This window comes from Chenopodium quinoa, unplaced genomic scaffold (genome assembly GCF_001683475.1).
Source record: "Chenopodium quinoa cultivar QQ74 unplaced genomic scaffold, ASM168347v1, whole genome shotgun sequence".
NCBI lineage: Eukaryota > Viridiplantae > Streptophyta > Magnoliopsida > Caryophyllales > Amaranthaceae > Chenopodium > Chenopodium quinoa.
Window position 1 is genome coordinate 7,934 of NW_018745621.1, and position 17,790 is coordinate 25,723.

At 35.7% G+C, this 17,790-nt stretch overlaps 2 protein-coding genes across 2 annotated transcripts; both read left to right on the plus strand.

Annotated features, from left to right (window-relative positions):
* Positions 1 to 8,987: 8,987 nt before the first annotated feature.
* On the plus strand, positions 8,988 to 9,723 carry LOC110716775. The gene has a single exon (XM_021895407.1). The coding sequence runs from the start codon at positions 9,020 to 9,022 to the stop codon at positions 9,458 to 9,460; it is 441 nt and encodes a 146-aa protein (XP_021751099.1). The 5' UTR covers positions 8,988 to 9,019; the 3' UTR covers positions 9,461 to 9,723.
* A 2,873-nt stretch (positions 9,724 to 12,596) lies between these two features.
* LOC110716776 (zinc finger CCCH domain-containing protein 14-like) lies at positions 12,597 to 14,299 on the plus strand. The gene is made up of 2 exons (XM_021895408.1): positions 12,597 to 13,460; positions 13,807 to 14,299. Exons 1-2 carry the CDS (start codon positions 12,840 to 12,842, stop codon positions 14,065 to 14,067), a joined length of 882 nt encoding a protein of 293 aa, XP_021751100.1. The 5' UTR covers positions 12,597 to 12,839; the 3' UTR covers positions 14,068 to 14,299.
* The last annotated feature ends 3,491 nt before the right edge of the window (positions 14,300 to 17,790 follow it).

Here is a 17,790-nt window from a genome sequence, read left to right on the forward strand (position 1 = left end):
AAAATGTACAACCTAATTAAGTCCTTAACATTATGTAGAGTATTTAATGAAATCATAATATCATATCATCATATGCTTATTTTTGAGAATTGAAGAGATTTTATTGTCTGCAAAGAGCCAAAGAGTATTAAAATGTTACTCGTAAAGCAACAAAAAAATTAAAAAGTCACAACCATCAATTGTGGTAAGGACTCATAATAAAAGCAATCCTCTATATCGAAATAAATAACGAGTTCTTTTTTTTAGGATGCCCACCTGATTTACCGGAGTTTAGCTATGACTACATCCGTATCTAACCTGGATCGCACACTTGCCTTATAGTGGGTGAGTCTCCCAACAAGAGTTGATGTTGCTTATCACTTGAGCCAACTCTTGTCGGTAAATAAAGAGTTCACTCATACTATCATAGTATATACTTTGACAAACACATGATATATACTTTTTTTTTTTTCTTTTTGTGTTTTAGAAGACACATGATATATTTACCTTTAAGTTACCCTGCCTCCAACGCAACGTTATAGCTTATAGTTAGTATAACTGAAATTATAAAAAGTAATATTGTCAAAGTTATACTTTACACATGATACAATTATATACAAAGCTTGGGTTAAATTTATGAACAAATAATCATCTTAAATTCACAAGATCAAATTTTTACAAAAAAAAACATTAATAAGGAAAAAAAACAAGGTAGTATGAATACTCTTTATTGTTGGTGTGGTTTTTGCGGGGCGAAAATTAGGGTTGATGGTCATTGACTCATTGTTGTTGGTGGTGATGGTGGTTGATGGCTGGGGTGGCAGAAAAGGGTGGTTTTCGGTGGATGGGCTTGGCTGGAAAGATACTTTTGGTTGCTGGGGGTGGATGTAAAGGTGGTTTTAGTGGATGGAGTTTGCTGGGTAAGTGTGAGAGGATGGTGGTGGGAGTTTGGGGTTGAAAGTAGATTTATTTATTTAATAATAATGTAAATAATCTAACCAATAATATGTTGATATGTTGCTCATTTTACCTGATCAATAGGTTAATAAAAGTCTGAAACTAATTTGAGAAGGGACCCCTCCTAATTGGGATTATTTTGATTTAAATCATAGTTGAGATTAAAATGAGAAGGAAGCCAATAGTTTGGATTATTTTTGTTAATTTTTCCAAAATTAAAAAACCTAAAACACACCTAAAGATTTAGTAATAATGTATTAGTGTAATTAAAAAATGGTTAAATTTGTGGATGCCGGAGTGCTAACTAATTTTGTTTGTTAAAGTGTTGCAAGTTGTGTTAATTTGAAATCAAATTCCGTCTACATCACTGTCTTTTGTGTTCTTTGTACTTACGCACACACAAAAAAACAGGTTAATTTTAAAAAACTTAAATTGGGCCTAAAAGACTAAAACCGTTGAGTTAAAAATTGGATTGTAACAAAAGAAACTCAAAACAAACAGCCCAACAAAACCCAACAATGAAACCCTAATTTCAAAAACCCCGCCCAAATCGCCGTATATATTATCTCTCTCTTCAAAATTCTAAAACCTGCAAATTTCAGAGAGAATAAATCCATATTGGTGTGTATTTTTTGATTTGTCTGATTTTTGGGTTAGTGATGATGACGAGAAGGGGAAAGGGTTAATTTCTCAGGTTGATTATATTTTTTGGATTTGGTATGTGTTTTTTGATTTATCTGATTTTTGGGTTATTTGATGAAATTTGGTAATTTATCCAGTTTTATTGTGTATATATGTTATTAAATTGATTAATCAATTTACTTGAAATTACAATAACATAAGAAAATGGCATTTGATGTTACATTTAAGTGTGTAAATTCCCCCATTTGGGTGTTGTTGGAGTCTTGGAGATGCTGATTGTACTACATTTTGATTAGTGTAGTTTTGTAATACATGGGTTGTTGTAGTTGTGACAATAGAGCATGGAAGAGTTGGTTAATGTTGGATATTGTTGTAGTGAAGGATGATGGTAATACAATTGAAGGGGATTGAGATATTTGTGAAGAAGTCGGGTAAATCAATTGGTGGTGTTGGAATTATTGATGTATTATTACATAACACATAATGTGAGTGCGATTGAGGATAAGTGATGCTTGTGAAGTTGGGTGTATGAGGAATTGCATTAGGCTCTCAACGTCGGGGATCAAAAGATGATGGGTACGTTTTTGACATAGTAAAAAACTCGAAGGCCTGAGCTCCAAGAGTAAGAGAGTGTTTCTTAGCCAGTGTAAGGTTGCTGCCTTGCTGGTTTCAACTCAACTTTGATCAGTCCTGAATTTGGTCAAAGTGATACTGTCTGCATTTCTTCTTGGATTAATACAGGGAACTTACTGGCTTGAGTTTGCTATATATTCTAATCTTGATAAAAGAGATTTCTGTTCACGCTGCCTAGTTGTCCTTAGTTGAAGATGGTTCTTAGCAGTTAGCAGCTTCTATTCACTTCATGTAAATGCATTCAGTCACTAGGATATTGGCGAAAGCTGGATGAGCAGTGCCAGACATTTTTATCATTAACTTGTATAGATTTTGTTTGCCAGTCAGATTAAAGACTGAGTTTAGTGCTCCTTTATTTGTGCTGGAATCGATTAGTGTTGCTCGTGTGAGATATTCCTTCGTGTATTCTCAGAATTAAGTCTCGTTCAAGTAATCTTCCTTTGATTAGTGTTCATATTGGAAGTTCTATAGGTCAAGTCATATAATTTTGTATGACTACCCTGTTGAAGTTACAGTACCGCCAATACTATGCTTTACAAGTACTGGCAGAAGGCCGACCAGATGGTTGTAACTTGTAAGTACTACGCTTTACAACCTTTATTTGTTAAAGATTAATACGGTTGCACTCTAATTTAAATAAATAACTTAAGGACACGTTAGTGATAAGCTAATACAAGATTTATTTAAGAAAAGGGAGGGTGGAATCATAATTATTAACTTGTTTAGACTGCTGCCAAAAAAAATAAATAAAAATGTGTTATTATATGGTCAACATGGACTTAGATCTATATATAGCACTGTAGCAGGCAGTACTGAGGCAACCCTTAAACAAAAAACTCTAATTACAATTAACCTCTAATCCCCTTTATCTATTCAAATCTCAAAATTAAATGGATTCCAAGAAAGGAAGAATCAACTTCCTTGACAAATATGAATCTCCTTGGAACAGGAAACAACCCAAGAAGAACAAGAATCCTAAAAATTGGTTAAGCACCAACTGCCAGAGATTAGCCACAATAGATATGTCCAAATTGCGCCCGGGTTTCGGGGCTGGTGTCGGGTGTGGTGTTGGGGTTGGGTTTGGTTATTCTAGTGGGCAGTGGAATCACCTTCGCCCGTTTTTTGGATTTGGGTTTGGTTGCGGTGTTGGGGCCGGGTTTGGGTGTGGGCAAGGGGTCGGTTATGGGAGATGTTTTTATGCGACGGTGCTTCGGGTGGTATTTGGGTGGGATGTTTGATTCACACTTCTTAATGTTTCCCCCTCTTTTTGTAAGGCTAATAATATTGCACCATTGTGTTGAGGTATTACCGTATTAGAACTTGTGGTATTAGTCCCATAAGAGAAATGAAATCAAATTTCGGGAAATTGTACAACGTATGATTTAATGTCAAATAATTGTCTCTTCTTCTTCGTGCTACTTTTATTTTATTTTTTTGACAGACATTTGGTGCTACTAATTATTGATTTGCTAACAACTCCTTAATTATTTGCATAGATGTTATACTTAATGGTAAGTTGGGCATGTTAATGATGTGTAACGTTGGTGAAGTTCAGTGAAACTGTTGTTGTTGAAGAACTCAAAGGCCTGGGCTCGGAGAGTTAGATTGCATTTCTTAGTTAGTGTAGGTCTTGCTGGTTTCAAGTCAACTTTGGTCTGTTTTCAAAGTTAAAGTCTTTTAGACTTCAGAAGGCAGAAGTTGTTGAGATTTGATTTATTACTGGCTTGAGTTTGGTATATATTACTTCGTATAATCTTGATCAAGGATTTTTGTTCACAATGCACCTAGTTGTGCTGATAGTTTTTGTTTGCCGGTCGGATTAAAGACTGAATTTAGTGCTGCGTTATATGTCCTGGAATCGATTAGTGTTGCTCATGTGAGATCTTCTTTAAGGCTTGTTTAAGTAATCTCCCTTTGATTAGTGTTTATATGGAATTTTTTTTTTTTTTTTTGAAACGTGTTTATATTGGAAGTTCTACACGTCAAGTCATATAAGTTTGTATGAATACACTGATGAAGTTGCAGTACCGCCAGTACTATGTTTTACAAGTATTGGCTTGATTTTGTCCAACTTCTGACCTGAAAGCCAACTAGAGGTTTAGACTATTGTGAACGGTCCAAACCTAACTCTACCATCTCCTCAATCTTTATTTGTTAAAAGATTAATACGGGTATGCTTTAGTTTAAAAAATAACTTAAGGTCCAAAAGGCAGGAGCGTGTTAAGCTAATACAAGATTTATTTAATAAAAAGGAGGGTGGAATCATAATTATTAATCATTAAACAATGTACTGTATTACTTTATGGTCAACATGGACTTACTCAGATCTATACATAGCACTATAGCAGGCATTACTAAGGCAACCCTTAAGCAAAAAACTCTAATTACAATTAACCCTAATCCCCTTTTTATATTCAAATTCCAAATCACCATGAATTCCAAGAAAGGAAGAATCAACTTCCTTGACAAATATGAATCTCCTTGGAACTGGAAACAACCCAAGAAGAACAAGAATCCTAAAATATGGTTAAGCACCAACTGCCAGAGATTTGCCACAATGGATTTGTCCAAATTGGGCCCGGGATTTGGGGCCGGTGCCGGGTGTGGTGTTGGGCTTGGGTTTGGGTTGATAGATGGGTTTGGTTATTCTAATGGGCAGTGGAATCACCTTCGCCCGGTATTTGGAGTTGGGATTGGTTGCGGTGTTGGGGCTGGGTTTGGGTATGGGCAAGGGATCGGTTATGGTAAATCTTTTAATATGATGCTCGTTCATGTGTTGGCTCATGTGTTAAATGTTTCCCACTATTTTCAATAAACCTAACATTGCATCATTGTGTTATGGTATTAGTCCCAAAAGAGAAATAAAAACAAAATTTCAAGAAAATTAACTTTAATTTTACTCTATCTGCTATATGATTTTATGTCAAACAATTGTGGCTCTTATACTACGTGCTCTTTTTTTTTTGGACGGATTTTTCGTGTTACTAATTGTTGATTTGTTGACAAGTCTTTAATTATTTGCATAAATGGTATACTTAGTGGTAGGTTGGGCATGTTAATGATGTGTATTGATGGTGAGCTCACTGAAAGAGAAGTATAAATGAAAAATAATGTTAACTAGAGATTTCTTACTTTCACGCTTGATTTTGTTCAAGTGTTATTCAATATATTCATGAGTTAGACAAGACGGAGTAATATTTTTCAACGTTTGCACTACTAAAATCTAAAGGAGTTGGAATAGGAAACAAAAAAAATTGTTACTTGTATTATTAATAGAAGTGTACATGCTACACGGCACAACCGGTTGTGAGGATCCATTTAATCCTCAAACCCAAGTACATCTGACTTAATCGACTTCCAACTCGAACCATAACCGAACCCTTGCCCATACCCAAACCCAACCCCTACACCACACCCAAACCCGAACCCGAATGCAAGACGAAGATGATTCAAAAGCCCAGTATTAAACCCAGCTCCACCTACCAACCCAAAACCCAGCCCAACACCACATCCAACACCAGCCCCAGCTCCCGGGCCCAAAACGTAGGTATCAGTTGCAGCGTTTTTCCGGCGATTCGTACCGAAAAGATCGGGAGCAGAGAAACGTTTCTCGTCAAATTTCCATTTACTGAGTTTGTTGTTTTTGTTGGGTTGATGTTGTTTCCAATTCCAGAAAGAGTCAACGGGGTCAACTTTGTGAAGAAAATCGATGCTGCTTCTTTCTTTGTCGGAGAAAGCCATTGGTGTAGAACAGTGATTGTTGAGCGTAACTTTGTGATTTGAATGGATAAGGCCTTTGAAATTGAGAGTTTGATTTTTGCTATTTTTAGATCTGATAAATAATAAGAAACATCCACTTTTTATTACTCCAGTAATCTAGGTGCTCACAAGACTGGGTTTTGGGCCTTGTTTAAATGTTTAGATTACTAGCATTGCTTCACTGCATTGGTTCTCTTTAAAGGACTCTGTGTCGCCACGGATATTTTAGTACAAATGTGTAATTCTACTAAGGTTTCGTCTGTTTATTTTATTTTCACTTAATTGAAATAAATAAAATTTAAGGAATTCAAAATTGATATATTTTTGTTTAAATAAAGCATTAAGGGTTAATTAAATTTAATTTACAACTAAATAAGTTTATAAAATTTCAAGTAAGTTCTTTCATATTTAGATAATTGAAATTTAGTTGGATGAAAAACACTCTAAAAAGTTTTTTTTTTAAGACGAAGATTAAGTCGGGATTATATTGCAAATTAAGATTAGGCAGGGAAATTAGGTGGATGAAACACACCCTAAAATAATGTAATATATACTTCGTATAAGTTTTGAGCTTAATTCTACAAAGTATTTTATAAATTATAGTTGTTCTACGGAGTATTTTATAAATTATAATTGTTTGAACATAATTTATTTAATTGTATGATTGATTAACCTATTTTAATCGTAAGTTATTGTATTAAAAAAATTTGGAGATGAAAAAGTAATTGTTTGACAATATTTAAAGCACTTTTGATTAGTGCTCCAAAGTCCAAAGGTGGTCATTCATTGCTTCATCACTCTAGCCGTTATTTATAACATGATTAACACCTAGTTTTGGGCCAACATACACTGCAAAGTTTCAAATCCAGACTAATATTCAAAGCCCAAGCGGCCAAGCCCCAACCTTCTTATGTTTTTTATTTGACTTTCACTTTAGGAGAATTGGCCTAGTTAGTGTAATGTGTAATCACCAATTCATCAGTCATCACCATCAAGGCATCAAAGTGATGTTCATCCCATTTACATTTTCTCTTCATCTTAAAATATGCGAAGTACTTCGTGTGCAATAACCATCCATGTTATCATGTTATAAACTATACAATAATCATATTTTAGATGATGTTATATTACGTATGCAGTAAGTGTTGCAAAGATTTTTTTGGTATTACGTGTTATAGCAAACACCACATCATCCATGTTATCATGTTACAAACTACGAAAATAATTTATTTTTTTTAAGTTAAAATATATTTTTCGCCGACACTTCTCTGATGTTAGAGAATTTTTATACCCAATGCAATGAGTTCTCTAATTAGTTAATCGCTTCAATTGTTGTAATACCAGCAATGTTTAAGCAGTATATACAACATAGCTCATGCTAATTAAAACTTCTTAAGCATTTGATGACGTATTGCTGGTCTCAAAGAAGTTTCACTAAGTCAATTTGATTATGCGAAATATTATGATTTAATTAATCTTTTTTTGATGATTATGCTGACGTTATTTGGTCTGATGAAATTTTCAGCAAAGAGATGCTTTTGCTAATAACATGTTTACTTTAAGGTTGGAATCAAAGTTAGAGAACTTACTAGGAAGTGTAGCAATATGATTTTTATACTGCTATTTATTAAATTTAAATTAATCACCCTTAATTTGCACACTTTCTAAGTTGATTGTTGATTATTATAACTAGCATTTACTCAATTTAATTTCCAGCTGCATGGTATGGTCATGTTCAATTGTACAGTTGTACACTCCTACGACTTAATGTAAGTTTCTTTCTCATATAATTGTTATAGTTGACTTTTACACGATAATATACATCTAAAGGAATTGTAGGAAAATGATTATTAGCTTATTATCTTCTTTTTCGCCAAATACATCTAAAGGTATCATTTAATTTTTTTTTAATAAAAAAAAAACTAAGATGGTCCCTAGCAAATTTTCTCAAACAGATGTGTCAAAGAAAAGACGTCAATCAATCAATAAACCTATACTAAAGGCGAATCTCAAATGAAACATGTCATTTTGTGGTAAAATAATTTCCCGCCTAATTTTACCTTCCAAAATTTTTCTTTTTATTACAGTTGTTACTAAATCTTACCATAACTTAAATTATCATTTTCAAGGATAATTATTTACATGATATTTTAATAACTATTAATAACAATAAATTTCCTTTGTATATTACAACAAATCTAAAGTTAGAAAAACATTATTTAATAAATCAATAATTTATAAAATTTCTACTAATCAACAAATAAGAAAAATGTATAAACTAAAATCATTTTTTTTTTTAAATATTATACATAATAATTTCTTATAAAATTAATGTTAGTACTATAAATTCAAAAGGCAAGACATATTTATGCATCAATTAATTTCATTAAAGTTTAATTATGATAATCTTTGAATTAATAAGTTAAATAAAGATCTTACTACTATTCGTGCATGCACAGGATTTATACTAATTTATATTCTAATTCGTAATTATCCTCTACATCTCCCACTTTTATATCCTTTGTCCACTAAGAAACCAAGACATTTCTCGTAAATTATATTCTACCGAGCATTTGTAAATAATGGTACAATACCCTAATCAAACAACCACTAGAAAAATGTAAATAACAGATAGCGTTTTATAATAATTCAAACACAACTAACACATGCTATTCCAACAAGATAACTGTAATTATTGACCTAATTAGTCCTACTAAACGAGCTTCTTAATTCATAGTACTAAATTGTATACAACCACGTATACACAAAAAAGTTGACAAAATCATAATAATTTCAGCAGCATAAATATTTGTTAGGCACGCAAAATCCTAATTGATATACGAGTTTTCAAACCGGCCTTTGCGGACTTTTTGAATATTGACCCAATTAAAGCCAAACTCCTTATGTTCACATTTATTCAGCGGAGCTTGCGTCACTACATAAAACAACAACCAACCCATTTATCATATAGTTTATAGTTTTATACCCACAAAAAATAGCTGCATATATTGCCCTCATATTACACATTCTCTACATACAAAAAAAAAATATGGAAAAAATATCTAGGCCTTTTAATGGGAGTAACTATTGGAAAAAGAATGGGTACAATCTCTTAGATGGAGCTATTGAAACTAAGAGGAACATACAAGTGGTGAAGATCAAAAGCGGATCAAATGACTCTGCTACACGAAATTTTAGAAGGTTTTGGAGGATCAAAAAGACGCTTAAGTTTAAGAGTTTGAGGAAGACAATTACTCATGCGCCAAAGAAACTATGGCATACGTTCAAGAATGGGTACGTTAACATGATGTTAAAAATAGCCGGCGGAGTAGGGCAGATTGATGGAGGTATTGAGTTTGAGAATAAGAGGATTTCACAAGCTAAACATGTTAAGATTAAGTATAAGAATCAAGATGATTTTGAAGCTAGGCTTGTTTTTGAGATTTACAAATCGTTGAGTACTTCCAAAGGGTTGTCTGAGATTGCCTAGTAAGATAAGATACGTGTATAATTATTATTGTTGTTGTAGTGTTTATTTATTTCTTTATTTTTTATAATTTTGCATTTAGGTCTAGGAGTTGAATTATGATGATATCTTCAAGGTTTGTCACTTGTGTAATTGCACTCGAGAGCCTTTGAGATGCGTTTTAAAATTTTGCACATGGTTAGAAGCATAATCATGCCAATTCAAGAAAAATTGTAAATTTTCTCCATCTTTATTAGAAATAACATTACGTGAAGAACTTGTGTTAATTGTGCACCCAATTGTCTCATGTGAATGTTAATACTCTTGCAAGACGAGTTCAAGATGAACACTTCAAATGAGTAGCTAGTAGAATTGGACTCGATCCTATTGGTCGATTTGGTTTGGGTCATATTTACTCTAGATGCTAAGTTATTCGTAACTATTTCGATTCTTATACGAGTGTGTCAATCAACTTATCATAATAAAACAATTGATAAAGTCGTATCATTTTTGTAAATTAAATCGAGTTGCCTCAAGTCTAGAAGCATTTTTATGTTGTGTGAAGGAGACTGGAGAAGATGCTCATCAACTTTCAAAATTGGACTGCGGATAACAGCAGATATTATTACATTTGCTTGAAAAATTCAACTTCAAAACCTCAGAAAGAAAGGTTGCTGGTGTGGAACTGAAAATTTAATAAGCAAATAGTTCATACGGAGTAAGTTATATAGTAAAGTAAAGACTTTTCTTTTCTCTCCACCGTAATTATTAAACAATTAGAGGTAATTTAAGTGGAAAAAGTAAAGAAGATTAATCAGACTTTGGTAGCTATTACTAGTTAATACTAATAGATTTAATAAAATTAATTAGTTAGCTAAGATTTGACCCTTTCTCACTCCAACCATTTGTTTGTTCTCAATCGAAAATTGGAAATAGTAGCCTTATATAGCTTAGGCTTGAATCTACATATGACTATTGTTAGCTTTTGAATGACACTTCTCTTAACATGATGTATAACTAACTATTATTGTTGCAATGATTTAATTTGTGAGCATTCATAATTTTTTTTAATATAATTAGAAGTCTAGCTCAATCAATCAAATTGTAAACCAAACTAAGGAATACACCAAATTTTGGTTGGATTTCATATTTCAATACTTTTTATTGATGCCTATTGATGAGTGTTTGTACAATAGTAAAGTCATAAGATTAGTCTCAATTAACTCTTTATTAGGAATCTCGTATGTCTTTTCTCCATGATACCTTCAACTTACGTAATATGTCTATGTCTAGTGGCGGATCTTGGCCGAAAATATTAGAGGGGTCGGGATTTAAATATTTTACCACTTGTTCAAACCTAATCACTATGCACCAATATTTTATAAGTAAATATAGGTTATTTAAGTTCATTAACTAATTAATTACAATAATTTACGGGGGACCTGACTTCGAATGGCCCCGGTGGAAGGTCCCCCTCTGTCTATGTCAATTACAGTGATTAGAATGTTGTATTGTGTGATATAAAATTTGTTGTTTAGTGTTTACTTGTTGGATTGACTGATAGATTTTAATTGAAGTACTACTAGATGATAATTTTTACCTCGAGGTTATTCTGACATACCACAAACATTTACCATTGTCTAATTAAATTCTTTTTCAAGCCTCAAAAGAAAATTATATTCTCGATCATAATGTCCAATTATTTTAAATATTTATTACTTATTTTAGTACGTATTACATATTAGTCGAAATTGAACATTTTCTGATTTTTTATGTACTGTATTTCTTTTCTCGTATATAATTATTTATTTATGTAATGGTTGAATAATGCATAATTTGGTTTTATTTAAATTAGAGTAGAATCGCTAAGATAAGACAAACCATTGCGTTGAGAGGTCAATTAACATCTAGATAAGCATTGAACAAATTGGTAAACGGAGTAACGGCTAAAACAACAAATAGTCAAATACACATTAAAACACTATCGGACTGACACATTAATTAGGACCACAGTGGAAAAAACATGGGCAAAATTAATGAAATACTTAAAAAAAAAAAAAAAAATGAAATTACCAAACTATTGTTTTTTATGATTAAAACTATTGTATTTTATTTATTTAATTGTTGTTTAATTAAATGGTGATTCTTTGCGACAATAATACGAGTACAACAAATTGTTTTTAAATAATTAGTCCACATTAACATTGCATGCCTTTTAAATAGGGAAACTCTTTCCACGTGGTGCCTTCCTTTGTCACCTTAACAATCTAAGTATGTAACCATACTATTGCTGTAGTCAATTTTATGGAGTATGGAGTGAATGGTGAGTTGTCATAATTATTGTATAATGGAATACTCCGTATCAAATGAAATAGAGGATTTTGTACTAGGACATCCGATCATATGAAATAAGTGTATGTGAAAAATATAAGGAATGTACAATTCGAACTAAAAACTGTGAAAAACTTTAAGGAATGAAAGGAGTTACTCCTTATATTTTAGCTAAATTCAATTATAATAACCTAAAATTATATATGAGGCTTTTTATTTCGAAATATAAGGGATTCAAAGAGTGATATAAATTAGCGTATTCTTGGAGTTAGAAGTATTTATTTTCAAGTTGTTAATGAAGAAGTATCAAGTATGTACACATACATCAGTTTAATTGTTCAGTAGTTTATTTTTCAATTTATTGATCGAAACAAATTCAACAAGGTTTAATTATGTGATACTATTTTTCCTAAAAAAAAAATTGTGATACTATTTTTTTTTTTTTAATCTATATATAGGTGAGAAATCATGATATAGGAAGATCAGATCAAAATGGTATTGAGGGAGTAACATTTTCATGGAGATCGAAAACTCGAAAAGTGACAGTGGTTGGGATGCAAAGAAGATTAGCTACCAAACTTGAGAGACATATAGCGACATAGATCACTTGCATAGGGATGAAACAAAAAAAATTGAACGTAAAAACTTGTACTGACTATTGTCTATTTCAGGTACACAGTACAATAGCAACAACAGCAACAAGAATAAGACAGTTTATGTTACGTTAGTTAGTTACAAATTGTGAACAACAAGCAAGCAATACTACTATGCCATGATTATTTTCTGTTAGCCTCTCTACCTTTTCCTTTCAAATATTATTTGTCAAAATTAGTTAAAACTCAACCAAATAAATCAAACAAACAAATAATAATAATAAATATTAAATAAATAATAAAGTGTTCCAAATCTAACCAATAAACCTCATGATTGACCCAACGATTGAAGCCTTGAAGCCACCTCCACCCCCTTTTTCTCCTTCTATGTTAAGCAACTTTAATTTTATGCATATATATTTCATACTATATATAATTTTTATGGTATGTTACTTTTACTAACATAAAATTTTAATACTATGGATTACAAGAATAGTAATAAAAATGATGATTATTATGGTTCTGATGACATTATATCAAACAATATCAAAAACTACTGTTTGTTTAGTAGTACCTCCACCTCCCCTCCTTCCACCCCCTCGGCCACGGCTGCTGACGGATCAACAGCATCCGGGGCTAGCCTATACCGTGCCCGTCTCATCCTCGAAAACCACCTCTATGATGAGCTCCTAAGCAGGTACCGGCTAGCGATCACCCGTCTTAAGGAGCTCAGTAGGGAAGCAACTACCCTCCAGGAGGAGAATGAGTGGCTCAAGTTGACTAATGATGATCTCACCCGCCGCCTCAACCGTGCCTTGTCGATCTCGGGACAACCGTGTGTGGACCCCGCTTCGGGTGGTTGGAGTAATAATAATAGTAATGCTAGTATTGGTGATGATCATCAAAATAATAACGTGTTTGGTGGTAGTACTAATAGTCCTACAAGTACTGTGGTTGATGATTTGGATGAAGAGGATGAGAGGTTTACATTGCCAAAGAGTATATCAGTTCGATCACCGGGTTATTTCAAGCTTGCGAATTCGAATTCGCCTACGCCGGTGAATCAGTCCCAATATCCATCTCAACATGCCAATGGAACAGTGAGTTTCATACTTAATTAAACTCTCATACAAATACCTCCTAGCTAGCCTTTATTTTTTATAAAAAATATATACGTCGCACTAAATTACTACTTATATTTTTTTAGTTGATACGTATTTTAAAACTTGTGTGACAAAATGAATACAAATATCTACAAGCAAATGACAACAACCTAGCTATAATAAGATTAATAACGTGTATATAATTTACAAGGTTATTATGTGTAATGTGCAGACATTTATTTTCGTGCGTGTAAACTAACAAAGACAAAATATAACCCTAGGGAAAAAAATCATGCTAGTAAAAATGTATGAGTAAATATGTAATGATTATTTATTGTGACAGATATTGAGGGTGAAAAAAGAAGATAAAGCAGTAGAGATGGATGTGTTCAACCAAGGCATGTACAAAACCGAGTTATGCAACAAATGGCAAGAAACAGGTACTTGCCCTTATGGACCACAATGCCAATTTGCCCATGGGGTGGCAGAGCTCCGGCCCGTGATTCGGCACCCACGATACAAGACTCAGGTCTGCCGTATGGTCCTCTCCGGCGTCTCCTGCCCCTACGGCCACCGCTGCCATTTCCGTCATTCACTTTCCTAAATTCATGACTTATGTATATTTGTGTTATATGTTTATACTCCGTAATAAGTTCTGAAATCATCAAATAATCTTGTCTTTATTTTTGAAGTTGAGTTATTAGAGGAAAAGTGTTAAAATGTAGTTATGGTTAATGTTATACTTATTGCTTGTCAATTGCCATAGCAATGATGTGGATCTATGTATCTCAATAATCTTATACTCGTATATATATGGTCAAATAATATTTACAACATGATTGATGTTGATTTTTAAAATTTAGTTGATGTTACACTTAGGGATGACAATCCAGTCCGGATCCGACCTTACTCCACCCTGATCCGAGGAAATAATCCGCTTCGAGTCCGACTCCGTCAAAATAATCCGACTCTGAGTCAGAGGAGGGTCGGAGTCGGATCCTACAAAAAATCTGACTTTGACAAATGTCCAATTCCAACGGATTATCTGACTCCGATGGATCGTGGTTTTGGGTGTGGGTAACGGTGGCAGTGGGTGTGGGTTGCAAAGGCCCAAATAGCCCAATTTCTCAAATTATATTGAATAACTGAAAAAAACTCAGAGTCGGATCAGATCAGAGTCGGAGGCCGGATTTTGAAGTCGGATCGGAGTCGGGTGTCGAAATCGAATTTAGCCTCCAACTTCCTGTAGGGTCGGAGTCGGATTTAGCATAATTCGCTCCGAGTCCGACCCGTTGCCATCCTTAGTTTACACTTATTCTATATTTTTTTATAGATAATTGATATGGCGTGCTCCAGATACGTCTAATTACTCTAAACATGATATATTTCTGGTACTACTCCTTATAGAAAGTAGTTCTGAATACTGACTACATCTTAATTATAAATCACTTTATCGTAGATCACTTTTAACTTGTTATCTTATCGTTAAAAATGTCATCACTTTAATATTTTATGAATATTGAATAACTTATTAATTACGAAGTGTTTGCTAAGAATGCTAACTAAAGCAAGTGTATTGGGCAAATGGACAATATCAAAGTGTTGGGTGAATTCATTTATTAAAAAGAAAAAAAAAAAAAAAAAAAAAAAAAGTGGGTGGGCCAGGCGATATGTAGGGCGAATTTTGGGCTTTTCTTCATTCTTCCAATCCAGAGACCGAGAAAGGCGCCCAAGCACTAGTTATAATTTCAAGTAAGCCCAAAAACACTTGGAACAAGGTTTGGCAAAGGTGGTCTTTTGCTTGTTTGGACTAAAGCTAAATGTTTAAGAAGAGTTTCAACAAATTCTTAGTCCAGTTACTAGTCAGTCTACAAATTCAAGCATGAAAATTCGAATCTGTAACCTATCGTGCACAGTTAGTGTAGGCCATCAGTATCTGTTAATGAGGCCAAGGCTCATTGATTCACTCTATAATTGTTTAGATGACAATTTGAATAAATTGTTTGATTTTAAACTTGTTTGATCGATTAAAGTAATCCAAATTTAAGTAGGCTACTATACATTCGGCTAAATAACATTACGATGAGTTGGAATAAGGGAATAGGAAATTTTCTTCTTAAGGCTTAATTAAAAGGGAGATAAAAGTTTGAATTTGGATAGACCATTATCAGATTTCATTGAATGGAGGTTCTCAAACTTTCGTCATACATATTCTTTCCCTAAAAGATATTTTGTAGATAACTGTTTGGGTCCAATTTAGTCCAATTGGGCCTGGTCACTGAATGATCCAATTAAAAGCCCAAGGTTAAGGTTCAACTCTCCAAATGTGCTAAAGTCAAAAATCAAACATCCTCAAAGCCATGTCAAGGTCAGTCAACGGCCCAATCAGCTTGGCCCAGCCCAACTGACTTCCGGGCCCAATTCGCCTCCTTCATTAGCCAAGGTATAAAAGCCAACAATTTGGTCAATTCTTGGTAAGACAATAAAGCCTCAAGCAACTAAACTCTTGCACAGCTTTCTCTCTCTAATATACTGACTTAAGCATCGGAGGGGCCTTCCTCGGCGTCCCCCCCGAGGCTAGTTTACGTGTATTTGTTGTGCAGGAAACCCTCGGCTCCTGCGTCGTTCGGACCGAGACCAAGTTCCCTCAAGATAAAAGGATCTTCCGAGATTCGATTGTTTTCATCCGAAACAATTTGGCGCCGTCTGTGGGGAACGCTACTAAATTTCGCGTCAGTCATCAAACACTCCGGCAGTCGCCATGACTAAGAGTGGAAAGAGTTCCAAGAAGGCTAAGAAGGGAGGAGGCCGGATTACGGTGAGGGAACGCCAGCCGGTTTATCCCTCCCCGGAGCAAGCCTCTTCCGAATCGGAGGCCCCCATTTCTCCGGAAAGGGAAGCCTCAAGAGGTCCTAGCCTCCAGGAGGAGAACACCTCGCACCACACTCGGCAGCCGGGGCCATCCCCGAGACCGAGTGGCTCAGGTGCGAGGAACTCCCCGCCGCGCCATAGCGTGCAATCCAGGTCACATCCGAGGGAGACTCCTCCCTCCGGACCCTCCACCGAGGAAGTGGCCAGAGCAGTGGCCATCTGCATGGAGTTCCTTAAAGCTCAAGGGGCTCCAATCCAGATGCCTGATGATCACCAGCCGAGAAACCTGAAAAGGAGGATCGGTCAGGATGATGGTGGACAAGTTCCACCACATAGACAGCTCGGCCAGAGGTGGCGAGGGGACACCCGAAACTCCAGTAAGGAGAGGAGGAGGAACCCTCAACCCTCTGACCACTCTGAAGCTCAGAATTCCATGGGGCCCTCCAAGGACCCGGAATTCGCCCGCCGAAGCGTTCACGAACGCTTGGGTTCGAGGGAGGTGAGTGTGCATAGCCGCCTCACCTTCCCAGAGGATACCGGACCCCACCCAACCTTGTCTCAGCCGGGGACGAAAACCACTTCCACCTCTGAGAGAGGAGGGAGCGAGGTCCCTGAGGCCGGGTACAAGGGGAAGGCGGTCATGGTTCCATCGAACTCGCCCTTCCAGAAGTGGATTCTGGAAGAGCATGTGCCAACGGTCAAAATCCCGGCACATATTACTTACGATGGTACCTCAGATCCTAAGGATCACATTGCCTCTTACGAGGGGCACATGTATCTGAACCCGAGGTCTGAGGCTACCTGGTGTAAATACTTTCCTACGACCCTCAAAGGTGTTGCCCAATCCTGGATCACCAAAGGGCTCAAGGAAGGCTCCATAACCGGTTGGAACGACCTCTCCAACAAGTTCAAGAGCAAATTCTCTACGGCCAACCGCCGAGAGAAGACCACTGCAGAGCTAATGAGTCTGCAGCAGGCGGAGGACGAGAGCCTCCGCGACTATCTGACTCACTTCAGCAACGAGTCATCCGGAATCACAAGCCTGGATCAAGGCCTGGCCGTGTTCGCGCTACGGAACGGCCTCCAAGCTGGAAAGTTCCTGGACTTCATGGTCATGCATCCCCCGCAGACCCTGGAGGAAGCCTTGGAAGCATCGGACAGGTTCATCCGAGCCGAGGAGTGGAACAGATCCAGGTCTCAGTCTCGTCCGAGAATTGACAAGCCGAAAGGGCAGCAGCCCGAAGTCTCGGCGCAGAGGAAAGGGAAGGCTAAGGCCTCAGAACCGTCCTCTGCTGCCGAGCCGAAGAAGGAAAGACACTTTCCCTACACGGGAAGGTACGATTCATACGCTCCACTCTCCCTTCCCCGTGCTAAGATTTTCAGCACGACGAAGGACGAGGGGAGATTCAAAAAACCTCGTCCGTTGCCTCCCTGGCATCAGACGAGGGAAAGGACC